This window comes from Halichoerus grypus, chromosome 2 (assembly GCF_964656455.1).
Source record: "Halichoerus grypus chromosome 2, mHalGry1.hap1.1, whole genome shotgun sequence".
Classification (NCBI taxonomy): Eukaryota; Metazoa; Chordata; class Mammalia; order Carnivora; family Phocidae; genus Halichoerus; species Halichoerus grypus.
The window spans coordinates 29,953,755-29,980,868 of record NC_135713.1 but is presented as its reverse complement, the minus strand read 5'-3'; the positions used below and the strand labels follow the sequence as shown (position 1 = coordinate 29,980,868).

Below are 27,114 nucleotides of genomic sequence, written 5' to 3'. Positions count from 1 at the left end.
TATATAAGTTAATATCTGTCTACATATATTATATATAGGCACATATACCAATAAAGATAGGTAAAACATATAAACAGTCAATTCATAGAATGACTAATAAAGTTAGAAACTTACATTTAACCTCACTAGAAATAGGGAAATGCAAATCAAAGCAATAATGACATATCATTTTACCTCCATCAGATTGACCCTATTTATAAGTCTGATAATAGCAAATATTGGCAAGGATCAACAGCAAGAAAAGTTTTGAACACACTGTCAGTGGAGTGGAGGCAGCTACAAATACTCTGAGGAACATTTTTCTACTAGGTGACAGAGTTGAAGATATGCATGTTCAACACAGCAATTCCATCTGTAAGCTCATCCTCCGGGCGGGGGGCGGGGGGGTGGTGGAGCTCCTCTACACATGTTCAAGGAAACATACATGAAATTGCTCATTGCAACATTGTTTTTAATGGTAAAAAATGAAACAATTTAAATGTCTAACATCAAAATAATTGATAAATAAACTACAGTGTACTTATATGGTAGAACACTTTACAGCAGTGAAACTGCATGAACTAGAACTTTACAATTCAACTTGCATGACAGTCAAAAACATAATGTGTAGAGAAAAATTTGTCAACAAAGGATCCTTGCATGTCATTGCATTTACAAGGAGTGTAGAAACATTCAAAACAATACCCTATCATTTATAAATAAACATATACATGTTAGCATAACGATTAAATGTGTAGGGAAACCATACCACTAAATGCAAACATCTCCAAGAAGAAGGCAGAAGGATGGTGTGGGGAGGGTCCCAGGTGCACAGTACAGGCTGCCCCTGTTTCTGTAATGTTTTATTTTTGTAACACTGAAGAAAATATGGCAACTGTTAAGATTTGTCAAATTTGGGTCATGGATATAGACGTATTCCCGATATTTTTCACTATGCTTGAAATTGTTCATAATTTTTAAAAAAGTAATGTAACAAAGCCAGAATTTTATTAGGAGAATGAAAATCCACACCTAAGATAGTAAAGACCAAAACTGATACTGGAGAAACTTGAATTAGTGACATGGGGGTGAACCTGAGAAATGTTCCCAGAAAGATGAAAATGTAGGAGAGAAAATACTACATTCAGACGTGGACATAGAGGACAAGATCCAAACCAAGGGATTAGGGGTATTTCTTTAGTCTTTACCAGAATGATAGAAACATTTCACATGTCTTATGAATCAAAAACATAAAAATAAAACTTGTATGAGCTGGAAGAAAAAATGGAGACTACAGTTTGGAAGAGCTAATATTGCTGCTAAAATGAAGAGACCTACACCTAGATATGAACCTCTAAGATTCCTACAGCAGAAAGAAAAGCCATAGGATTCAGGATGGTGATTTCTGTGTAGACAAGAAGTTGGGGAAGTAAAGAAATAACTTGATGTTGAAATACACAGTCCAGGAGTGACTTGTTGAGATTGTATTAGTTTAGACAAGTTAGGAAGCAAAGGATGTTCTACCACCTTCAGAGAGTGTCTGAACTAAAAAGAATTAAGATACTTTCGAAATATCCTTTTGAACAGTTTAAAGGAAAAACCTTGGTATTCGATAACGGAATGCATTAGATGTTAGCCTCTAAAATATACATGAGGAATTTGCTGAATAATTCTGAAAGCATATTAATCATCAATGCTCCTAATTTTCTAAGGGTTTTCCTTCTGGCAAGTTTGATTATCTCCACAGAAATACCATTAGTCAGCTACAATCCAATTTTTAATGAGGATCAGTAAGAATCTAGCCATGCAAAAAATATTTCTTCACCCATTAAACCACTATTAAGGTCAGTATTCATTACACTGCTCAATATTCTTTATATAATGATTCACTTGGTAATTTCTTTCTACAGCTGTATCCAGAAAAAAAATTATTTTCCCTGAAAAACGGGTTTGCATCCTTTGGTCAGATAGAGAGTTCTATAAGACCTTGATTTTGTTTCTTGTCTATGCTAATAAGTTTAGAGTTTGGTGACCCCCCAGGACTTAAGTGACTGTCTCACCTCACATATTATATTTGTATTTCTTATTTGATTTCTGATCATCTTATCACATTTATTTTTAATGATGGTGTGTGAATGTGTGTGTGTGTGTGTGTGTGTATGGGTGTGTATAAAGACTTCCTCAAATGATTTTTGTGCATTGGTGAAATAGAAGTGGCTCAAAACAACATTCAAATGTCTTGAGTGAACTCACATTCCAAAAGCTGGTATGGCTCTAGGAGACAGTAGCCCTTAATGATGAGATACAGGGAAGACCGCTGGTGATAATTAAGCTAGGGAGGGTCCCATGGTGTGCTGTCATGATGAAAACAACATCTACGTTATGAATAGCATCATAGGAGGAGAGCCAGTCTTAAATCAGGGAAGGGAGTCTGGCTTAAGTCCTTACTCTGACCAGCTGTCATGTCCCATAGAGAGTCTGTGACAGGAGCAAGCCAAACCCTCTCCGGGTCATGGATTAAGGTGTGCCCAAGAAACTTTTTTTTTCGAAATAAATGGAAACAAGAGTAATTTGTTCTCACTTTCAAATAGATATTGGCATATTGATTAAACCCACACAGAGAGCGAGGGGAAGCCGGGGTTCAACTGAGGGTTTGCAAGCACTGAAGCATCACGAACTGTTCTCCATCAGAGAGAAAATGATGAAATGCTCGTGCTGAGAACTCATTGTCAGAATAACAAATGGAATCATCACAATGCTTTCTAGGGAAGAATTTCCTTTTTCCATGTCTGAACCCTACACCTTGAGAAATGATCATCTGGTAGGAATTTGCTGAGCAAGAAAAGATGAGGGTGCGGAAGGACACACTGACTTCTGGTGACAGTGGGTACAGTCAGCCCACCATCTGCTGGGGTGGCTGGAGGGCTCCTGTGATGAAGCCAGGACAACAAGGCAAGAAAGGCTGGCTGGGCCAGATCATGAAAGATTGTGAATGTCAGGTTAAGGAGCGTGGCATTTCTCCTGTGAACAGGAAGATCAAGAGAGCAACATGCGAATGGGGATGGTTTTACATTAGCCTAGTGTGGGGGTCCAGGGCGGGGGTGAGGTTCTACATTCTGTCTTCGTGCCCCTGTATCTCTTGGCTTCATGCACATCCTTGAAGATCTCCCTCAACACCCAACCCAGAAAACCTTTTACCTGGATTCTCTTGTTCCTCATCCCCTGTCCCTTTGGAGAAATCCCACTCAGCCATCCCTAATGTTACCTCACTGGGAAACTTTGGCCAATCCACCTCCCAGCTTCCTGATCCACAAAACCCATCCCTGTCCCCTCTTGGAGCTGCAGAGTGCATTCTGCATACTGCACATCACTATGCAGGTAGTAGTGGTATGATGGTCTGTTCACTGGACTGGATCATCAACCCCAGGAAGGCAAGAACTTGTTCAATCCTCTTTGAAAAACATTTGGCCAAAATAACTCCTTGTGAATTAATGGCTGATCCTTTTGGTGACTCTATGCAGAATATACCCTTGCTTTACGACTTTAAGTGCTCATCTGTATTTATATGAAACTGTGTTCAATTTTCTTACACATTTTGTTCAGTATTATTCAAACTACAGATTCCAAACACATTAGTAAACAGTAAAAATCACTCAGTGGGGCATGGCCACATTTTTTTTTAAAATGGAACCAAATGGTATCAAAATAGAAAGCTCTGCATTCAGCACACTGAGTATTGCTCTGGGAGACATCTGCGCGCACGCGCACACACACACACATGTATTTATAGATGCACTTGTATGCATTGGGCTGCAGTGCAAATTCCAACTTCTTAACTGGGGGTTGCAGCCCAAGAAAGTTGAAAAATACTTCACTCTAGTTGATTTTTTGAGTGCTGGTTAATTTTCCAGTCTGGTTGCCATTTTATTGTGAGCAAAGGTTAGATTTTCTAATTTTATTTTTATCTCAGAGTCAGGTTTCTCCACCTCAACACAATGGACATTTTGGGATGGATCGCTGTTTGCTGTGCAGGCTGGTGCCATGCGTTGAAGGATACTTAGCAGCATCCCTGCCTCCTACTCACTAGATGCCAGTAGCACCTTACCCACTTGTGACAGACAAAATGCCTCCAGGCACGGCCAGCTGCCCCCTACGGGGAAAAATTACCCCCAGCTGAGAACTACTCCTCTCTGGTGCCCCCAAATCAGTCAGGCATTCAGGCAGCCTTTAAGAAATGAATAAGATGAGGGGCGCCTGGGTGGCTCAGTCGGTTAAGCGTCTGCCTTCGGCTCGGGTCATGATCCCGGGGTCCTGGGATTGAGCCCCATGTCGGGCTCCTTGCTCAGCAGGGAGCCTGCTTCTCCCTCTCCTTCTGCCGCTCCCCCTGCTTGTGCTCTCTGGCTCTCTTTCTCTGACAAATAAATAAATAAATAAATCTTTGAAAAAAAAGAAAGAAATGCATACGACGGATCTGAAGCAAAGATCCTGCGGGCGCCTACTGAAATGGAAGGTCTGGGGACACCGATCTCCAAAGTTTCTTAACCTCCATCAGCTTTACAACCAGGTCCCAATAGGCCACTTTCTGACCACATGAAACATCATTGGTCTAACCACAGGATTTTCACTCATGTGGCTGGAGCAGCGTGCCACAGGACACAGCAAGTGTCCAGGGTCAGGAGGCATTCTTGGAAGCAGTAAGAATGGAGAAAGACTCCCAGTACTTCTGGCTGAAAGAAGCAGACCCTTGAGCAAAAGAGGCATCTCAGGAAATTCATGTGGAAGCTTCCCACCGGGACCACGGAAGCAACAGTCTCCTTGCTCTGAAAGGAAGCTACAAGTACGCAGAAGACCAGGGAAATTAAGTGTAGGTGGCAAGGAATGACCCTGCTCTTACGTGGAAGGGCCCGGCCACGTGTGTAAGTGGGGTCTTTGCAGCAGAGAGGTGGGTAGGAGATGAAAAGAGCACTGGCCAGAAGTCCCATGAATCTGACACACATAGCCACTAACTGGGACCTAGAATTAGTCACTTAATCTGGTGAGGTTTCAGTTCCTTATCAGAAAATTGTGGAAGTTTGGCTAGGTCCTGAAACTACCCGCTCGTTCCAAAATTCCATGATTTGGTTTGGCTCTCTACTTCTCCTTTTCATGCATATTCTCCTTAAAGTAATATAGAATCGCCTCTCTGTTGGTCTCCCCTCCTCTCTGTCGATTTCCACACCATAGCCACAATGATCCTGTTTAAAAGGTAGGTCAGATCCTATTATTCTGCTGCTCAAAACACTTCAAGGTCTTTGCATCTAACTTAGAATAAAACCCAAAGCCTTCACTAGGACCTACAATGTTTGACCCCTGGCCTCTGGCGACCTTTCTGATCTCACTTCCTCTCCTTCTTCTCACTTACCCTGTCCCTGCCACAGGAACGTCCTTACTGGTCCGGAAGTGCCCCGAGCCTGCTCTCACCCCAAGATCTGCAAACTTGCGGCTCCCTCCACACAGAGGGACTCGGCTCAAATCCCTCTTTCGATAGCCCATCCCAAACAGCACTTCCCACCACCCTCTATGCCCTCTTACTCTTTCTTTTTTCCTCTTAAGACTCATCATTACGGACATATTCTTTATGTATTATAATGTAATAAAGACTTAGTTTATTATCTACTTACTCTCTGAGACTGACTCTCCCACATATAGGCTCCATGAGGGAAGGGATCGTCTATCCTGTGGACTGCTAGCCTCCCAGCACCTGGAATTTGCCTGGTATATTATAGGCATTACATATCCACTTTTACACATGAATTGGCAAAAGAATGCTTAAACAAGTGAAAGAATCACTGTAGATTCAGAAACTAAGTTCTTTACTTTCTCAAGCATCCTCAAGACATTTTCCAGCTTAACATAATTACCAGTGGCGATGTATGAAGCAAAAAAACAAAACAAAAACAAAAAAGGCCTGACTTCAAGTTGTTCATAGCCCTTTTTACCTCTCGTGCTTGTAATTTCCATTGTTCCAATTCTTTCTGAATTTGAGGCTCTTTATTTCATCTTATTTTAGAAATTCATTCTATCAGTTCTTGGTACCATGAGGACTCAGCATCGGTTATAAACAGGATGTTATAAAGCCCTCAGATCTCTGCAGAGATTTTAGTTTGTGTTTGCAAACTTTTCTTTCGATTGCAGAAACGCAAATTTAAACTTAGCTGTCCTCTCCCATGTTGGTTGGTTGGGACTAGTTAACTATGGAAGAAGTCAATCATGTGAGGCAAGGGAAGGGAACATCTCTGTTCTGGGTCTCGACCACCTCAGGTGACTGCAAACTGATCCCAAAGGCTCTTCCAGCTCTGAAAGTCTGTGGATGACTTGGGAACTACCGCCATCTGCTGGGAGAGTCGGCCTACTTTCTCCTGAGGAGCAATTGTTTGTCATTCCCCAGTGTCTGGGATCCTTTGGACGTCTGGCCTTTGGAATTCCTTTATGACCAGATGACCAGGACTACTGATGGAAGCAACATTCCATTGGTCCAGAAGAGACATACATTTACTTTTTAAAATATGGTAGATAATGGGGTTCGAGTAAGATGGTAGCGCTAATCTACATTCCCTGACAGATCTCTAGCTCACCACACAGGTGGGAATGAGAAGCTGGAAACAAAAATTCCAGTATGAGACCTGAGCTTTAAGGCAGATGATTTTTTTTTCTTTTGAAAAATGGTTTTGTCTTAAAAGTATGTATGAACAATGTGCTTTACTCTGTACATTACCTATCAAGCTACTCACTAATAGTCAGAAAAACAGGTGAGAGTCTTACAGTTCAGAGGCTATCCATATTACCAACTGGCTGCACACGTGAGTCTATCCATCAATAAATATAAGGAAAGGATAACAGTCCTGACCTACTCTGCTGTACAGAGATGTCAGAAGGGGAAATATAAACATGGACAAGCTGAAAGCTCAGTAAGGGCATTATTGGGAGGCCCGGCTTTATATACAATAGTGAAACAATCTAAGTGTCCATCAACAAAGAATTGAATAACGTCATAGAGCTTTCCAATGGAATACACTATGGTTATTAAAATTAATGATATAGATCTATATTTGTTGATATTTAAAGATGTGCATAGCATTTTGTTACACAGAAAAATTATACGGACTATGATCTCAGCATTGGATTCAAAAAATCCTGCAAGATTATATACTGCTATGTGAATGGCTGCTATGCCCGGATGCTGAGAGTAGATATAATTTTCATTTGGAATTTTTTTACATTTTTAATGTTGTTTGAATGTTTTTTCTAATAATAAGTATGGGTTACTTTTTCTATTTAAAGACAACAAAAAAAGCTATTTTGGCTTTGACATGATTGAAATGGTTTCCCTGGTTGGTCTCACTGCTCATACTCTGGCCCCTTCACATACCAGTACAAGTGCTTTCACTGAAACATAAGGTCTTTCCATTCCTCTGGTCAAGCCCCCAACCCTCCCAGTCTTCCCACCTTCCTTCCGGTGAAAGCAACGTCCAATGGCCTCCAATGGCCACCAAGGTCCTAATCAACCATAACCATGACTTCCCTTTCCCTGTTACCTCATGTCCTTACAGGCCTCTCCCCCAAACACCCCTAATCTGGCCACACAGGCCTCCTTGTTCTTCCCTGAACATCCCAGGATGCTCTTGCATCAGCGCTTCTGAATTTGCCTAGAACACTCTTTTCCCAGGTGGATCGATGGATAGATTAGATAGATGATACATAGATAGATCAATCGATAGATCAATCAATTGATCTACTGACCCGGGTACACATATCCAGAAAATTCATCCCATCTTTCTTACTCAAATATCACCTTCTCAGGAGGCTTTCTCTGACTGCCCATCCCCTTGTCTGTTTTGCATTTCACCATAGCCCTTATCCTATCTGACATACTCTCTACATTTTTAAATTGTTCTGTTCATTGTCTGTCTGCCATCACTAAAATGTTAACTCTGTAAGGTCAAGGATTCTTTTTGCCTGTTTTGTTCACTGCTGAATCCCCAGCATCTGAAACAGTGCCTGGCCACTGTGGGCACTAAGTATTTGTTTGAAAGAGCAAATCGGTACATCGTAAAATAACTTGGGGGATCTGACTCTTTAGAAAAAGAAATCCCACGAACTTTAGGAATCAAGTTGAAAACAAGATTATCACCAAACTGCACTTTTATCCAGGCTCTGCAGCTATGACCTTGAGAAGACTGTTGAGTCATTCTGGGCCTCAGTTTCCTCATCTGCAAGACAAGGAATCAGTCCTTGCCCACTCTGAGTTTACAAACTTTGAGTCAACAAAAGTTTGGCTGTGAGACCCGACTATCTCCTTTGTTGGAGGCAAATGCTAAAAAGGCAAAGATGAATGAGATAAGGTTCCTGCTCTCAGTAAGAGTGAAGGGCAAAAACATAATCCATATTCTTGGAATCCATGTAAAAGGCACCAATCTCTTATTATACGAGATGATACTACTACTATTTCTTTCGGTGGATTCCATTCTTCTGTCCCCCAGCTTCTTCCTCTCCTCCTCCCCACTCTGCCCTGGGCCCTGGGAAGCTGACCCTGTGGGGCGGCCAGCTGGGATCTGACCATCTGGGATGTCAGCAGGAGAGTGCGAGGAGGGAGGCGAGGAGTCAGCGTCCCCGTTCTCCAGCTTCCATTCTAGCAGGTTGCCACGGGACGCACGTCTGAAGGTCACAGCTCTTGCCCGATGGCTCTCCCTGTCTGTGTCCAGGTGCTGGCAATTGCTTTCTTTTGCTTTCCTTCCGTCGACCCAAATTTTGCAAAAGATTCCTTCACTGAACTCACTTCAAATGAACCAACTGTATGTGTCTCTGTTTCCTGCTGGGGCCTGCTGACACCCGAGATCATTAGAAAAGTCATCTTTTCTCCTGTGGTCGCTTCTTACTTGCACATTTGTTTCACATTTGGTTGCACAATCAGACGAGATCCATCAGACCCAGCCGGTGTGTACTGTGTCCCTCCTCCGTGTCTGTCCCTACGTCCAGCGGATTTCACAGGCCTCCTCTCTGTGCTAAACCACCACTGCGGTCCTCCTCTCTCATCGAAGAGCCTCAGTGATTCAGGGATTTAGAAGCTAAGAGACGATCCCAGTGGAGAATTGTGCGAAAGCAAGAAGTGCTCCAAAGGAAATAACGGAAAGACTAACCATGAAATAAGGAATATAAAAGAAAGAACAAAACGCGTCATAAGGAAATAGAAGGAAACAAAAGGAAAAATGGTGAAGAACATTTGCGTATTACTTCAATATATGAATGTTTCAAAATCCATTGAGACGGAGCACAATACATACTATCTGGTTGCTCACAGTGTGGCCGAAATAGCAGCTGACCGGTTCAGCAGATGCTTCAGTTGGAACTAGAGCATCACGATTGACTCTTCTTTGGAAAAGTATATTTTCTTATCATTTGTTTTAGTCTTTCTTCCTTAGTGAGCCAGAGCGGGTAAAATATCCGGGTAGTGATTATAAGCAAATGTATGGTACTGTAAGAGGTACAGAGGCCTCGGAAGAACAATTAATAGGTAGCAGGTATTTAAACAGCAAAGTGAATCATTCTCTTTAGAACCAATAAAGTTGTGCAAATGAGCGCTCCTCAGATTTACATGCGTCGAGGCATTAGCAAATCAATGGCGTGATTACCGTGGAGGGCACCTGAATGTAAAATCACTTTCCAAGTTATGTTTATGCACAAACTGCACACTTAAAATGCAGATTTATTTAGGCTATCAGGGAAACAAATGATCTGTTCTTCCCCCTGCTCCCATTTTCCCTCTTACATTCTAAAGATTTACAAATCCATGAAGCTCGCCAATTTATAGGCTGAACCCAAGCTCGGGGAATAACGCCCAGAACAATCTTCCTCAGCCTTCTCGCTCTCCCTGGACAGCAGTGTAAACCTGTCCAAATGCACCTAGGTTGCAGGCCCTCTGGGGCTCTTATTTGTTTCAGAATTTTTATGTGAAAATTAAAATTAAATTTCATGTGGAAGTTCAATTTCCATCAAGGAGACAACTTCATTAGTACGCACTAATTGATTCTTTCCAAGTTTGACAAAATACTACCGAGTAAGTTCCCCAAATTTCCTGGACAGTCTCCTAATATTCGGGGGGGAACCCCAGTAATACATAGCACAGAGGTCAGCAAACTATGGCCCTCAGGCCAAATCTGGTCCAGCTGCCGGTTTTTATACTGATGAAAGAAATTTCTAGGCCCAAGATGGAGCTGTTTCTGCCAGGGGTGCCACATCAGCAAAGAGAAACCTAGGTATCGGGTCACCTGGGTGGCTCAGTCAGTTAAGCACATCTGCCTTTGGCTCAGGCATGATCCCAGGGTTCTGGGATGGAGCCCCTCATCAAGGTCCTTGCTCAGTGGGGAGCCTGCTTTTCCCTCTGCCTGATGCTCCCCCTGCTTGTGCTCTCTCTCTCTCTCTGTCTGACAAATAAATAAATAAAAATCTTTAAAAAAAAGAAAAAGAAAAGAAAACTAGGTATCTTTCAAGTCCCTGTAAATGCCCCTCTTGACTAGAAACGCAGTATATCCAGCCAGCCAATCCCAAATGCCCAAGCCAACTCTGAGCTCTATACTTATCTCCTTCTTCCTGATTCATTTTCTATTTTTCTCTTCCTGCTGTTCATTCTTTATCCTGCAGAAGCTTCTGCCTCCCACCCCATTTTGCAGCTCTCTGGAGCCTTGAGAATGAAGATTGCTCAATTCATGAAGTGTTAAATAAAGTTTGTGTGTATCACCTAAATTATCTTCTTTAATCCTTTTAATAGTACACAAGTGGTTTTTCCTTTCTTAAATGGTTGAAAAAAAAGTTTAAAAAATATTTTGTGAACAGGAAAATTACATGAAATTCAATTTCCCGTGCCCACTGATGAAGTTTTATTGGAACATAATCACACACATTTTTTATTGTCTATGGCTGCTTTCACGTTACAACAGAAGTGAACTCAGAAATCCCAAAATATTTACTACCTTGCCCTTTACAGAAAAATCTGCTGACCCCTGTCTAAGTAAATGGCTAACTTTGGGGAGGTTAAAAACAAGCAAACAAAAATTAGAGGTACAGTATTAAACTATGAGGTCTTTTTTTTCTCTCTCTCTCTTTTTTGCCTGAATTCAGGATGTGCTTGGGTGGTGAGAGAGATGAAATTTTGTTAGCAAAGTTCATTGTGCCTTGCAGTTTTAATTATCTGATGTCTTTTAAATCTGCAATCTTTTCAAACCAACCAACCAACCAAATCCATCTTAATGATTCTATTTGACTTAACTCTTGTAACCTCTTCTATGCTTCCACTTCTGTTGGGACAGTTTTTCCCTGAACCTTTGTTTCTGAATTCTGACATTCTAATGCCCTCAAGTCCCAGGAGCAGAGCTCAGGGCATACAGTCATAAAGGAAAAGTGACAGACCACTTGGCGATCACCTGGTCAGTTACACCATCTACACCATCCTTCAGTAATTATGCATGGAGGAAACACATATCAACATCTCCTTCATCTTGAAAAGTGGGTAGATGTCATAATCTCTGTTTCACATGTGTTTCCTCAAAATGATCTTTAGAAGTAGAAAATATTATCTACCTCAGATATTATCATACCCATTTTAGAGATGAGGACACTGAGGCCCACAGAATTTCAGTGACTTTCCTGAGTTCTTACAGCAAGGTAGTAAGAGAACAGTTCTCCTGGCACTCAGACCCAGACATGCCTAACAGATTCTGCTCCATCTAAAGGTACAGTCTTTGGGGGCAGTGAGGAACTTTCAAGGGTTGGTGAGGATTTTTCATAGGCACTGACCAAAAGAAGCAGTAGGTTGTATATAGAAATCATGGGGATTTGGGGAGAAGCTGCTTCTAGTCCTTTCCTGTCTGCCTCTTACCCATCCCTGGTGCCCGCCACTACCTTCGGTCCCCACTCAATTTCCCTCTGCTCACTGTTGCAGCTAATTCAAGGCATTGCTACCAAATAGGAACCCTTACTAGTGATTGGGGATAAAGAAAAGCTATTTTGTGGCTAGGTATGTGACAACATGTACCGAAGAACCCTAGCACGCTAAGCAGGTCTCTGGGGAGACAGGCAATTAAAGACAAGGGTCCAAATCTCAGAGCAAAACTGGGAAAAACCAGATCCACTCACAGACATTCACATGATGAGGGTATAAAGAGATACACAACCAACACCAGCTGCAATGTCCCAGTAAGCAGGAAGGGAGAGACCAGGAAAAGGGGGGCAGGAGGAATAGGGAACATCATGAAATCAGGTCTACTGTAGAAATTTGATTGATTTGGGCTAGGGTGGGTTTTCTCAGTTCAGTAGAAGAGAGTGTTTCTCCAACTATTGTAGTAAATGGACCTGGGGGAGGGGGGAGCATGTGGTAAAAACCAAACCCACACCAGACATCTCACACCTCCCTAGCAATCTCTGAAGGTCAAAGACCATAATTAGACTAGAACCAAAGGAAAAATGCCCTCGAATTTAGCATAGAAATGTTAAAGCTTATTCTAATGCTCAAGAGAGAACACAGGAGTAAACACAGGCTTGGTCAGAAAAATGTCTCTCCCTTCCTCACCCCCTTATTAGCAACTTGTGCTCTTTTGATCACTGGACTCTCTCTCGAAGGCCTCTTTTCCATCCTTATTGTCTTGAACCTAAACCCCCAGGTTTTGCTCTCTTCCTTCCCTCCTCCTCCCTCCCTCCCTCCCTCTTTTACTCTACTTTTTCTTTTTTGTGACACACTGCAATTCTGGAGTTGGACTTTTCCTGTGAACCTTGCCAGTGGGGAAAACTGGTGGGTTTCTAGACTCCCTTTCTCCTTCCATCTTCTCTTTGAATCCTCCAGACAGTGGCAGTAGAAAGTTTCCAGCCTCCAAAGTAGTCATGGGCTCTCGTCTGAAGTCATGCTTAGTCATTCACATACTCAATAATTATTTATGGAGCACCGACTTGGTACAGGGTGTTGGGGACACAACCTCGAGCAAGTCATTCCAACTCTACTACGAAGCTTATCCGGGAGGAGGAATCCAGATACTACAATGGTCTCAGCAGTGACAGTGCTCTGAGGAAATTACAGCAGGAATGGGGCTGGGGTAAAGGAGGGTGAAGTTCAGTGAAGCCTGCCTGAGGAAGGGACATCTGAGCTGGGGGGGTGCAAGCAGCGGTCATGGAATCTGGGAAGGAGAGTTCCAGGCAGAAGAAACAGTGGGCGCAAAAGCCCCGAGGCAGGAAACAACAAAATGGCTTTTGTGAGGAACAAAACAGCACCTTCTGCTGGGACGGCCCTGCCAATACTAAGTGCACTGCAGTGAAGAACTTATTGGTTCTTTCTCTGCCTAAATAACGACAATAGAACATGAGAAATTAAGTGGCTGAGGGTGGTCGGACCAAAGGTCATGTAACCCTACAGTTAGCTAAACATGTGAGTTCTTTTTCATCCCATTTCATTTGTCTTTGGGAAAATGAAAGAAAAAATTTGGCTTTTTACTTCTACCATTTCTATTAATTCCAGTTTGTGCCCTCTTACACTCTTTCCATCCTTCTAAACCAAGCGAAGTTTGGATCCCAGCCAATAAGTGGCCACCAGATGGGGCGAACACGTGTCCTACAAAGCCACGCATGTGTGCCTGTGTCCTTGGGGCTCCAGAGAGCCCCCTGCTCTGACCGGCTAATTTCTGAGATCGACTGCAGGGAAAAAAGCATGCCACAGAGCAATATAAGGCAAATTATAATGCTGTTGGTATTTCTTTCTCGAAGGAAAAAAAAAAAATGAGCAGGATGGGGTAAGGAGTGGCAGACCGTGACCTTTGTCTTTGTATTGTCTCAGGGGAACAGAATAGGCCCTATATGTGTGGAAAGTCACCAACAAGAGAACAGACATAAATACAGGGTAGCATCATTGTTACTCAAGGTCACCAAAATGATTCTATTTCTTGTTAGAGGACCTGGACCCTGAAACATCTTCATATTTTCTTCCCTCTCTACTTGTAACTTGGTGGAGCTGAGGTAAGGTGTGGAAGTTGGGCACACTGGGCACCCCACCAGAGAAGAATTAGGTTATTTTATTATGGAAAAATGGGTTTGGGAAACTAATAACTAAACTAATAGCAAAATAAGAAGTGTGAATGCCCTTCCTCACTCCAGGTGAGCACCAAGGAAGGAGAACACTGGGCCCCCGGCTTTCATTAACCACACACACTAGCGCCTGAGATCCACCAAGGGCCCCATTGAGCAGTGAAGCTGCTAATAGGGTCTGGCATTAACAGGTCAGGGGAAGTTGATGCCTTGTTAGTAGAGCTGAGATGTTCTCTCTCCTTAGGAAAGGAGGTGGGTGGAGGTCTAAAATAAGCCCGTGGTGGTGACCACCAGCTCTTAAGGCTTCCCATTGGGCACTCTCCACCTTGGTGGTCAATGTGAACGTTCTGTTCTGAAGTTCACCGTTCAGGAAGCAAAGAAGGTACTACCCCAAGAAAACATCCCTGTGGGATGGACCTGGAGGTGAGGAGGAGGAGCAGTGAGGACTGGGGAACGCCCAGCAGGCACAAATGCTGGTCTCACAAATCCCTTCAGGGTGGCCTGCAAAATATTTAACAACTGGCTTGGGGTCTAACCGATCAGAAGGGCTGCCGGCTGTCAACGCTGATGATTGCCAGTTGAATTTCAGGCCTGCATGTGTGTTTTATTCCCATTTTTGTATGTACCATATACCTCACATAGTTTTTTTTTGTGTGCTGGCTAATTTCCTTAGTCCCTAGATTCCACCAGAACTATTTAATTGCTGACCCTGCTGTGCTCATGCTACTTTGCATTAGAAGCATAAGAACCTCCTTTCATTTGAATCTGGCTCAAGAAGTGGCTTTGCAGTCAGCTAAGCTTGAGTTCAAATCCTGCCTTTACAATGACTATTCTTGGCAAAATATGTAACCTTCCGAAGACTTAATTTTTAAAAATCCCCAAAAAGGGATACTATTCCTCCAGCCAGGGTTTCTGTGGGAATTAACATGGAAGGGCGCCTGGGTGGCTCAGTCGGTTAAGCACCGACTCTTTGTTTGGGCTCAGGTGATGATCTCCGGGTTGTGAGATCGAGCCCCATGCCGGGCTCTGAGCTCAGTGCAGAGTCTGCTTGGGTTTCTCTCTCCCTCTCTCTCTGCCCATCCCCTCTGCATGCTCTCTCTCTCTCTCAAATAAATAAATGTAAAAAACAAAAAGAATTAACATGGAATTTCCTAGATAATGTGCTCAGCGCAGTGCCTGACTCAAATGAGGTTTTTGCAACTGTAGCTCTGATATTGAGAATTTATTATAATTCAGATAAGTGCTAATTGGTAATTAGGTTATTTTATATATGGAAAAATGGCTTTGGGAAACTAATAACTAAACTAATAGCAAAATAAGAAGTGTGAATGTGGCAGAATACAGGGTTTTCTAAAATATCTGAAGCAATCAGGAGAAAAAAACTCCCAACTGAAATCCCAATTACAGCACATTCTCACGCATTCATGAAACCAGCCCTCTAATCAATTCTATTTCTGTTTTCCTGATTTGAGTATCTGTATATATGTAAAACACAGTTAAATTTTACTTATTTCAGAATATTTCATGGTTGAGAGTTCCCACTGAATCAGCCACCTCCTTTACCCATAATTACTTTGCAATGATGCAGTCTTAGTTCACACAGGAGACCAATCGTAACCTAACGTTACATATCTATGAGGCAATTTCACGTGCCTTATCCCATTTCATTCACAAAGCTGCCACCCACCAGTGGGAAATCATCATCAGAAACTGCAAGCACAGACCAGTATTTCCATTTAAAAAAAAAAAAAGTTTAAGAGACGTCCCAACCTCTGCCCCCTCCTGGGACTGCAGTCTCCACACCCACACCCAGGGTGGGCGCAAGGGTTCTACTTCCTTGTCTACGTGGAGAAGGAACTATAGGAAGGCATGGAGGAAAAGACCATGGGGCAGCTCACAAGACATGAGCAGAGGAGTTGGACGCTGGGGAAGCGGGCGGGCAGGGGCACGTCCGCCACACAGAGCACCTACTTAGCCCAGGATGCAAAAAGACAACCTCATGTGTCAAAACACAGGCAGATCCCGGGGCCTGTCCCAGCCACTGTTGCCCCAATTTGGGTCCTACACCCCAAAGCTTAACCAAAGATTATAGCATGGATCTCATCCAGCAAGAGTGGAAGGAGACCCTGCCTGGATTTGAAATCGAATCGTTAACATTTCTTCTGGAAAGAAGGAGCTTCATCCCTTGTCATATGACTGGGGAGTTTTAGCTTCTAAATCCTAAAGAAGGAGAATGAAACAATTGCTGGGTGATGATCATTACTGTGTATGTATGAGTGAGTGTGTGTGTGTGTGTGTATAGGTCTGTGCATGTGTGTGTATTTGTGTGTGTGCACGTGTGTGTGTATAGGTCTGTGCATGTGTGTGTATTTGTGTGTGTGTGCACGTGTGTGTGTATAGGTCTGTGCATGTGTGTGTATTTGTGTACGTGTGTGTGTGTGTGTGTGTGTGTGTAGGGGATGTATGTACGTATGTGTGAGGGGTGGCCTCACCATAGCCCCATAACCCCCAACAATTCAATTTGAATGAAGAAGCCCTGAAATTCAAGGTTAGGATGAGGGTTGTTTTCAGAAAAGCCAAAATTCCCAGGATTTGGGGAACGTGGTGAATCCAAACCCTGGAAAGAGCCATGGCCTTGTGGCCTTGGCTGTCAGCCGCACGGATGCTGCGTGAGGAGCTTCCTTGGACTGACTAACCAATATAAATAGGGCTCTGTGCTGGCCAATAGAAAGCAACTGGAAGTGTTAGGTAGGCTTCTTTTCTTTTTTTTTTTTAATTTAAAATCAATTTAATTAACAAATAGTGTATTACTATTTTCAAAGGTAGAATTTAGTGATTCATCAGTTGCATATAATGCCTAGTGCTCATTACATCACGTGCCCTCCTTAATGCCCATCACCCATTTACCCCAACCCCCATGCCCCTCCCCTCCAGCAACCCTCAATTAAGAGTCTCTTATGGTTTGCCTCCCTCTCTGATTTCATGTCATGAAACAGCAGGTGTTGGCGAGGATGCAGGGAAGGGAACCCTCTTACACAGTGGGTAGGATTGTAAACTGGTGCAGTCACTGTGGAAAACAGTATGGAGACGCCTCAAAAAGTTAAAAATAGGGCTACCCTATGACCCAGCAATTGCACTACTGGGTATTTACCCCAAAGATACAAATGTAGGGATCCAAACGGGTACATGCACCCCAACGTTTATAGCAGCAATGTCCACAATAGCCAAACTGTGGAAAGAGCCCAGATGTCCATCAACAGATGAATGGATAAAGAAGATGTGGTATGTATATACAATGGAATATTATGCAGCCATCAAAAAGAATGAAATCTTGCCATTTGCAATGACATGGGTGGAGCTAGAGAGTATTATGCTAAGTGAAATACGTCAGTCAGAGAGAGACAAATACCATATGATTTCACTCATATGTGGAATTTAAGAAACAAAACAGATGAACATAGGGGAAGGGAAAGAAAAACAAGATAAGGCAGGCTTCTTTTCTGAGAGGTCCTCTCTAGGTAAAGAGGACCCAGGGTAGAAGCAGGGACTTTAGACACAGGAACCCGGAGGAATTTGTTGTTAAAACTGAAAAGATTACAGAGTTTTCAAACAAAAAAGTGCCAACATTCCAGTTCTGAGATCTCCTCTCTATAGTGTTCTAAGTTTATGCCAATGTGCCCCCCATTTCCAAAAGACAAAGATTTCTAAGCCAGGGTTGGCAAGGTGGTCTAAGTAATCTAAGTGTGGTTCTTGCCTGAATCTTGCGGGAACCTCTTAAACCCCAGACCATAATCAGAATCTGACTTTTCACAAAATCCCTGGGTGATGTGATAGCCAGTGGCCCAAGTTGCCCCGAGCCCCCCAGGGAGGCACTGTGACAAACAGGAACTTTGCCATCGATGACCCCCAGCTACACGTCAGCACACCAATGACTTTGATTCTCCCTGACCATCATTCCACGGGACTGATTTTCCTTGAGTGTCCTTGGTTATGGAGATGAACGCTTAACCCCGAAGAGTCTGGGAGCATTATTTGTTTCTCCTAGCATTCTCAGATGAACCCATTTTCTCAAAAGATGCAAAGGCCAGGAGGTGAGGGGAGGCTGCACATCATCTTGGTATGTGGTTTGTTCTGTAATCGTGAAAGAACACTGACCTCGGACTCCCCAAGGACGATGCAGAAATAAACCTTCTGCTGACCTTCTGTACACAGAAACAGGCTGTGTCCCTGCGGAGAGCCTCGAACTTCCAAAGTGCTGGGAAAAGCACAGCAGGAAAAGCTGAGGATGACCTCAGCGCAGGCTGTCCCTCTGCAGGGCACTAAGCAACCCCAGTCAGGCAGGTCCCCGCCAAGCAACCCCAGCAAAGCAGCTACGTCTGTCCTTCCGAAGGGCCCAGGTACTCACAGGAGGTCCTGATGGTGTCACTGGGCGGGCTGTGGGGGCTGTGGCCGTGGCGATTCACGGCCCTCACCGCAAACTGGTAGTTGGTATCTGGATCCAGGCCCTTGATAACCATGGAGTCCATCTGGATCTGCTCTTGGATTAAGGTCCAACTCATGTCCAAATCTGGTCTTTATTGATTAAAAAAACAAAACAAGAAGCAGTAATTCAGGAGGAGCAAGAGGGAAGGGAAGCTTGCCGGCTATGTAAACTGACCTCGTTAGGACTCCAGCAGCAATGCTTATAAAAATGAGTTAACTCTTCCTTCTAAAAGTCATCTTGATTTTAAATCATAGGTCATCGTTATTAGGTCACTGCCAATAAAAGCAAGTAGATCATTTTTAGGGTCAGTTTTAAGCACTGTTTCAAGATCATCCGCTTTGCCTCGGCATGGGCTTGACTAGAGTGAAAAGATCCCCACACAGGAGTTCATTTTCAAGGACTTTGCCTTCCAGATGTTTCACAAACAAGCCTTCCCCTAACTGTCCCCATTCCCAGAGGTCAGGAGGGCACAGATTCCATCTATTCACAATCTGTTCACAAAGTAAACAAATAGTAAGTTTTACAGGGTGACTAATTGCATGAACTGCCATGGGAAAACCCAAGAAGACTCTGTTAACGGCCATTCTCGCTCTTAACAAAATTGTACAACGGTGCCACCTCGCTGAATTTTCATCCGTTCTTCTAAGAACCCTATAGAGAATGCAGACCCTCACTTAGAACTCCCAGCTGGGAGGCAATAAGCAGAGGGTAAGGGTTACAAACTCTGGGGTTGGACAGAGCCGCTCAAATCCTGCCTCTCCTACTTACTAGTTTTACTGAACTGCTTTAAGTCATAAAAGTACCTATCTAAGAGGACTGTCGTGAAGATTAAATGAATCTATATCCTCAGCATAGTGCCTGGCACCATTTTGTAAACACTCAGTGTATTTTGGCCATTATTTAAGGGACTTGCCCACATCACAGAGCTGGTGGATGACCCCGGGGCCCCTGCTTACTACTCTATACCCGCGTGCTGCGGTGCGGTAGCAATAGCCCCTGGGGCGAGTCAGCCCTTGACACACGGCTCATCTGAACCGAGATGTGCCCGAGGGTAAAGCATACGCTGGATTTCAAAGGAAGAAAACGAATGTAAAATACCTTACTCATCGCATGTTGAGATGATAACATTTTGGATTCAGAGGGTTAAAATATATGTTATTAAAATTAATTTCACATTTTTCTTATTGCCTCTTTTTTTTTAAGACTTTATTTATTTATTTGAGAGAGACAGAGAGAACACAGAGGGAAAGGGAGAGGGAGAAGCAGGCTCCCCGCTGAGCAGGGAGCCCGATGCAGGGCTCGATCCCAGGACCCTGAGATCCTGACCTGAGCCAAAGGCAGACACAACGACTGAGCCACCCAGGCGCCCCTCTTATTGCCTCTTTAATGCCACTATTAGAAAACGTCAAATTTCACATAGGGCTCGTATTATATATCTATTGGACAGTGCTGTTCTATAGGGCAGAGTCCCAGCAGGGAGAAGAGCGCCCCAGGTAATAAGAACTGCAGAATGAAACTTGGGGGGCGCCTGGATGGCTCAGTCGGTTAAGCTTCTGCCTTTGGCTCAAGTCATGATCCCAGGGTCCTGGGATCGAGTCCCGCATCAGGGCCCCTGATCAGTGGGAAGCCTCCTTCTCCCTCTCCCTCTGCCTGCCGGTCCCCCTGCTTGTGCACTCTCTCTCTCTCTCTCACTCTGTCAAATAAATAAATAAAATCTTTCAAAAAAAAAAAAAAAAGGAAACTTGGAAATGGTGGTGCATGGCTGCAGGATGGTCTGAAGGGCCTAATCGAGTGGATGTTTTGTGTTCATAGCTAATAATAGTTACCATTTATCAAGTGCTTGGAAAGAACCAATCTTGTTCATAGTATCTATGCAGGAGATATTAATGTTAAACATCTCTCTCCCTTATTTTTACAGAGGAAATTGACGCATTAAACGAGTAAGTAACTTGCCCAAGTTCACACAGCTGGTAAATGGTGAGGCCAACTTGGGTGGATGAGGAAAGGTTGGATTAAGAAAATCCTTGATATTGGATGAAAACTTGGCGTGATCGTGGTTGGGGAGGCTATTCTCTATCCTTTAGCTTGCTTCCTGACCACTTCTCAGTTGTTCGATTGTTAAACGTCTCTGCTCACAGGTATTTAGAGGAAGGTAGAAAGCAAAAAACAGTGATGTTTAATCCTTTATGAACAACTCATCAGGCAAGGAAATAGAGGCTTATTTTGCTGAAAGGAGATGCCTGGATGATCCATGGATTTCTTGAATATGAGCTTGCTTCATTTCTCACTGGCAGGAATTCAAAGCCAAATGGAGTCCTTAAGCCCCGTCAAAGAGGCTTTCTCAAGCTCACCATGCAGACAAGGAGTCTGTGGGGCCCATATCCCATAAGAATTCATCTGGTTGGAGATGCAGCGATCATGGGGCACGCTCACTGGAGGAAGTAGGGCTCATTTCTCTTTCCTGATATCTTTTCCCTAAAGATGGACTTCTCGTGTAAACTAACTTTGTCATCAAAGAGAAAATCTCAGTGAGTGGACGGAAACACATTTACAAACTCAAATTAGAACAAAATCATGTCACAGAGGAAAGCCACCAGGGACACCTAAAAGTTGACAGAAAAGATGTGATCTTTAGATAAAACGCTCCTGTTCTTTGCTAAGCTTTCCTGTGGCATTTATAGAGGAAATGACATGTACCTGCTCTCAGAATGTGCCATTGTTTACCCAGGACTACCTGCAAATATCTGCAACAATCTTCATGTAGAAATGACAGCCCCCTCCTCCACACACAAAAAAAGGAGACTATATTGTATTTGCTCATCTAATGCAGGAAAGAAAGCTGTATTTTCAGCGAATAAGAAAGTGAAACCATTAATATTTAATTCATGATAGCAAGTGAGAGAGCAAAACTCATGCGGATTGAACACCAGTCCAAAACCTTTGACATTTTGCCTCTGATTTTGCCATGGGTTTCGCATTTAAATGCTTTTAGAGTCTCTTGAGGTACAAAAGTGCAAAGGTGAGGTTGAGCGAGAGATAACTAGGCAAAAGGATTGTCTTAGATCACTCTCAAACAATAGCTTTATCTTTCTCCACTGAAGAAAATCATTCTGTTCTGATTACACAGTCAGTCAAATCCTCCTAGTAACACCGGCCTGTCAATTTCCCCATGATCAAAAAGGCATGGGGTGTGGGGAGAAGTAAACCAGGAATGTGCTGCCATCCCAGGTAAAAATAGGCAGCCACCAGCCTGGGGGGCACTTTAAACACTTTTCCACATAATGGGATTGGGTTGGGTTGGGCATCCTGCATCCCAGGAGATCGAATGCCTTCGGAAGGTGTTTCGGCTGCAGGTGGAGGGTCTGATGGGGCAGGTACAATGCAGTCAGCAGTGGCTACTCAAAACCCCATTAGCTAACTCAAGTAATCGAGACTCCCTGGTTCATTTCGATGGGAAGAAGCAGCAGCACCGGCAATGTTAGCATCCGGCCTGGTTATCAGATATCTTACAGATCAACGGGTCCAGATGTCTGAGGGCTCTCAGAAATCACATGCAAGATTTTATGTGTGAGCATCATTTCAGTTTCCTAAGTGTCCTTAGCTTTTTATCAGGTTCTCGAAGATAATCATGACCCCAAAAGCTTTAAGAGTCACTGATCTGGTCCAGTCTCTCATTCTACCCATGTGAACAGTGAAAAAAAGTAATTTATCCGAAGTCATAGAACCACTGGGTGGTATATTTTTCTGTTTTACTCCCTTTCTTGAGGCATTTTGACTACCTCGCCTATTGCCAGCTTCAATCTTATGTGGACATTCTTTTTCTTGGTACCATCAAACCCAGTAGGTGGCTGCCTTGGACAACTCAATTGGGATGTCACTGATTATCAACAGGGCGTCCATCACAGAAGCTATACTCTAGGAGCTCCAAGGAACTATAAACACAGTTCCATTCTTAGGGAGTTTATAATGTAATTGGGAGATCATATATCTAAGGATCAGTAGGAAGCCGTGCAAAATAGCATATTTCAAGTGTTATATAACTGACCCTTGAACAACGTGGGGGTGAGGGGTGCTGACTCCCCCGTGCAGCCAAAAAGCCATGTATTAACTCTTGACTCCCCCAAAACTTAACAGCCTACTATTGACCTTATCAATAGCATAAAGTCAATTAACACATATTGTGTATGTTACATAGTACTATATTCTATATTTTTACAATAAAGTATGTTAGAGAATAGATCATGTAATTAAGAAAACTATAAGGAAGATACATTTACAGTACAGTATTTATCAAAAAAGATTCCATGTATAAGTGGACCTATGCAGTTCAAACCCATGTTGTTCAAAGGTAAATGTGAACTAGAATTCTAGGGAAGGTCTAGGAGACCAGGAAGAACTTGAGTTAGATTTCAAATGTACTTGGGTTTTGATAACTGAAAAGGAATAGAGTATCTGTGGGGGGAGGAGAGACAAGAGCAACATCAGCTCTCCGTATAATTTGGCCACATTAAGCACTAGCTACATGTAAAATATAGTGTGGACTAGCCAAAGACAATATGGGTCCCGGAAATGAATGATCAATGAATCTATATAAAAGATGGGTATAACATATAAAAACATTAGCCATAAGTAGGTATGAATATATGGCATCCCTGTGCATATCACACATAGTCAAAGCTTTCCTTATCAACCTCTACTTAACCAACTTGTCGAATTAACCAATGTCTTCATTTGTTCCCACTAATTCAGCTACCAGCTTGTCAAGAGTCAGTTGTGTTCATTCCCAAATCTTTTTAAGACTTTTATGTTTGTTATTGTAATTACGTTATTTAATGTAATATTATATAAACTCGTGAAATATGAATAAAAAAGAGAAGTGATAGCTATGTTAAATATTTTTGAAAGACTTGATAAAGCTGAACCACTAAAACATAATTGCTTTTGATGTGGTGTGTGTGTGTGTATATATATATATACATATATATATATTTAATTATATATAATGAAATATTATTCAGACATTAGAAAGAAGAAAATCCTGCTATTTGCAGGAACACAGATAAAATGAGGACATAAGTGAAATCAGGCAGACAGAAAAAGACATATACCACACGATTTCACGTTTATATATGGAATCTAGAAAAGTTGAACTCAAAGAACCAGAGTTGAATGTTGGTTGCCAAGGACTGGAGAGTATAGGAAATATAAGAGGTTGGTCAAAGAGTATAAACTGTCAGCTTTAAGATGAATAGTTCTGGGGATCTAATGTACAGTGTGGTGATTATAGTTAATAATACTGTATCATATTCTTGAAATTTGCCAAGAGAGTAGATCTTAACTGTTCTCACCACACACGCATGCACACACACACACATACACACCACACACACACACAAAGGTAACTAGGTGAAATAATGGATGTATTAATTAACTTGAGTGCATCTATCATACACAAGTGCATACACATATTAAATCATATTATACAACTTTTAAAAATCACACTGTAAAACCTAAATATATACAATTTTTATTTGTCAATCATACCTCAATAAAAGTAAGAAGAAAATCTAAAATAACCAGAAGTTTAGGAAATGCAAATAGTTGCCTGGGAAGTGGTCTTACAAATAAGATGCATGAGAGAATAAAAATTCAAAATGATCTCCATATACAGAAACATCAGGGCAAAGCCAGCTCAAATGGTAAATGTAAAATCTTATATTAGGGTTTTTTTGTTGTTGTTGTTGTTGTTTTTTGTTTTTTGTTTTTTTTTTTTTTTTTTTTTAAGATTTTATTTATTTATTTGAGAGAGAATGAGAGAGAGCACATGAGAGGGGTTAGGGTCAGAGGGAGAAGCAGACTCCCTGCCGAGCAGGGAGCCCGATGCGGGACTCGATCCAGGGACTCCAGGATCATGACCTGAGCCGAAGGCAGTCGCTTAACAAACTGAGCCACCCAGGGGCCCCGTTGTTGTTGTTGTTTAAGCCAATGGCACAGATATAAAGGCAGAGAAAACCAGGTATGGCAAAAACCTATGGGGAAGGCAGGGGCATAAAACTGGACTTTAAAAATTGGTCACACACTCAATATGAATTCTCTGGATTAGCTGCTATTGAACAGCCCCGTGGCCATACCCTGGGGAGATGTAAGTTTTCTAGGTTGATCGCTCAGCAGGAGGTGCTCTGGACTCATCTCCACTTGAGGCAGAGTTCAAAGGGCTGGTATTGCTTGGCTCCAGAGAGTGAGCCTAGGACACTGTCTTTACGTGTGTTCCAGATGAAGACAGCAAAGACACCTCCACGTTGTCCATATTGGACTAGGAGACCCAGTGGTTCCTTACAGGGAAGCCAATGGCAGCACTGGTCCTCAACATTAAGGGAAACCTTCAGTGGCACTTAGGAATGATTGACAATGAAGCCAGCTGCCTCAGGAGGGTCGAGCTCTGCATCAATGGCTATATTGAAGCAGAAGTTGGATGGCTATCAGGGATGGAACAGAGGATTTCTGAACAGGATAGCAGGTTGGACTTGGCTCAGTAACTCTGACCTAGACTCACAGTAACAAATACATTTATGCGTAGTAACCCAGTATACCTATAATATATGTACGTATGCATAGGACTTACGTGTGAGTACAAAACTGAGAAAACTTTCAAGGAAAAATATTTATCCTTACTCTATTCACTTTGCTCTTTCTCTCCTTTTCCTTTTTTTTTTTTTTAAGCTGTTAAGAACCCACTAAATCAATCTCACCACCCACTGAAGTGTTGTGACCCACGATCTGAAAAACACTGGACTGGAAGTTGTTGTTTTTTTTTTCCTAGAATACTTAAGTTGGAACTTTCAACTCTAAAATTCTAAGAATAAAGAAAGCAGATTTTGTCAGCCATGGCGAGGAATCTATGGCTTACTGGGTCCTACAAGCCTGTTCAACTCCAAATATGCTCTAGTACGTCATGCTCTCCAGCACTGTTTTTCAGTCTTTGAATGAGCCACAGTAAGACGTACATTGGACATTGTGACCCAGGACACACCACGCATATGCACACACACACAACTGAAACATACGTCTCATAAAATAACTCCTAGTTTTACTATGTGTGATACCCTCTGATATTCTCTCTTCTGTTCTATTTCACTTTCAAAAAACTCTCCTACAGGACCCCTCAACTGGTCTCACTACCTTCTAATGAGTAACTACTCAGTTTGAGAACCCTTTCTCTAGAAAGTTGGAGCTGGGCTGAGGAGTGAAGCTAAGCGTGCTTCAGACATTAACTAGGAAACTGGGCTAAGAATGGTTAAATCCTGTTAGGGAAATACTTTTGAGAATGGAATTTGTTGGTGCAGAAAACAGTCCTCCAGGGGATTCAGCAGAACATCCAGAATGGCCTTGACAGTAGAGGCCACTTAACTGGTCTGAGAGGGAGTGGACCAAAAGCCTAATTATAGTATGCTGGAGATATGTGTGGCCTCCTTCCCTCAGTATCCGACCTATCATTCCACAGTTTAATGTTTTCGGGAGAACCTTAGATTATTTGGAGGCTCCTTTCCCAAATATTTTCCTTCATGTTATTTCTTCTAAGCATCATCTCAGAAACAGAACTAGGAAGACTCTGCTCAGGACTCGCGCACGCCTTAAATCTGATTCTAATATAACACCTTCTAATGTTGTTTTGTATTTCTGTCTTTCCTATGAGGCTGTGAGCTCATTAAGCATGCTGATTGTGTTATTCATCTCTGTGTTCCTGTGAAACTCTGGGTGATCTTTCCAAAATGCAAATACTATCAGTCTCTCTCCTGCTTAACAGTCTCCATAGCTCCATATTCCCTTCAGGACAAACTTGAGCTCTGTTATTATGCCTTTCTTGCTCTGAACCCGATTTACCCATCTAGCCTTATCTCTTGCCTCACAAAGCTTCAGACTTTCTAAGCAATCCCAGGAACATTTTCTTCTTGCCTCCAAGCCATCACTCAAGTAGCTTCTTGTGGCTTACCCCTTTTCATGCTATGTCTTCCCTCCCCTTTGCCTGGTCATCACCAATGTGTCCTTCTGAGCTCCTGTAAGAAGCCTTCCCAGACTCCTTCAAAACTGCATCAGATGTCAAGCTGGTATTCCTCTAGGCCCCTGGTCCCCACCCCTACCTGCAACACTCACCACTTGGGACTATGCCCTCCTCTGCCTTCCCCACTGGATTGTCCAAGCAGGGGCAGAGCTGTTTGACCCCTAAATCTCTTGTACATGCTTTGCACATAGAAGATACTCAATATGTACATGTTCGGATGAACATACACACACAGTAGGTATCTGATAACAGTTGGCTAAGATGAATTGAAATAGCTTCAAAATTTGACCTTAAGAATAACATGATGTCCTAAATCAGGAGGTAGAAAACTTCAGCCTGCTGCCTATTTTTGTAAATAAAGTTTTTTGGGGACACAGCCATGACCATTTGTTTAAGTGATGCCTATGCCTGCTTTCTTGCTACAACGGCTGAATTGAGTAGTTGAGACAGGGACCACAGAGCTGGGAAAGCACCAAATATTTACCATCTGACC

General features: G+C 42.7%; 1 protein-coding gene across 3 annotated transcripts in view; it reads right to left on the bottom strand.

The window, feature by feature from the left end:
- Positions 1–27,114, bottom strand: part of EGFLAM (EGF like, fibronectin type III and laminin G domains) — a 175,177-nt gene that overhangs the window by 63,071 nt on the left and 84,992 nt on the right. For all 3 annotated transcript variants that reach the window (XM_078066657.1, XM_036111083.2, XM_036111084.2), the window contains exon 7: positions 18,485–18,651. In XM_078066657.1, coding sequence (XP_077922783.1) covers positions 18,485–18,651 — 167 coding nt within the window. The remainder of the gene's footprint in view (positions 1–18,484; positions 18,652–27,114) is intronic.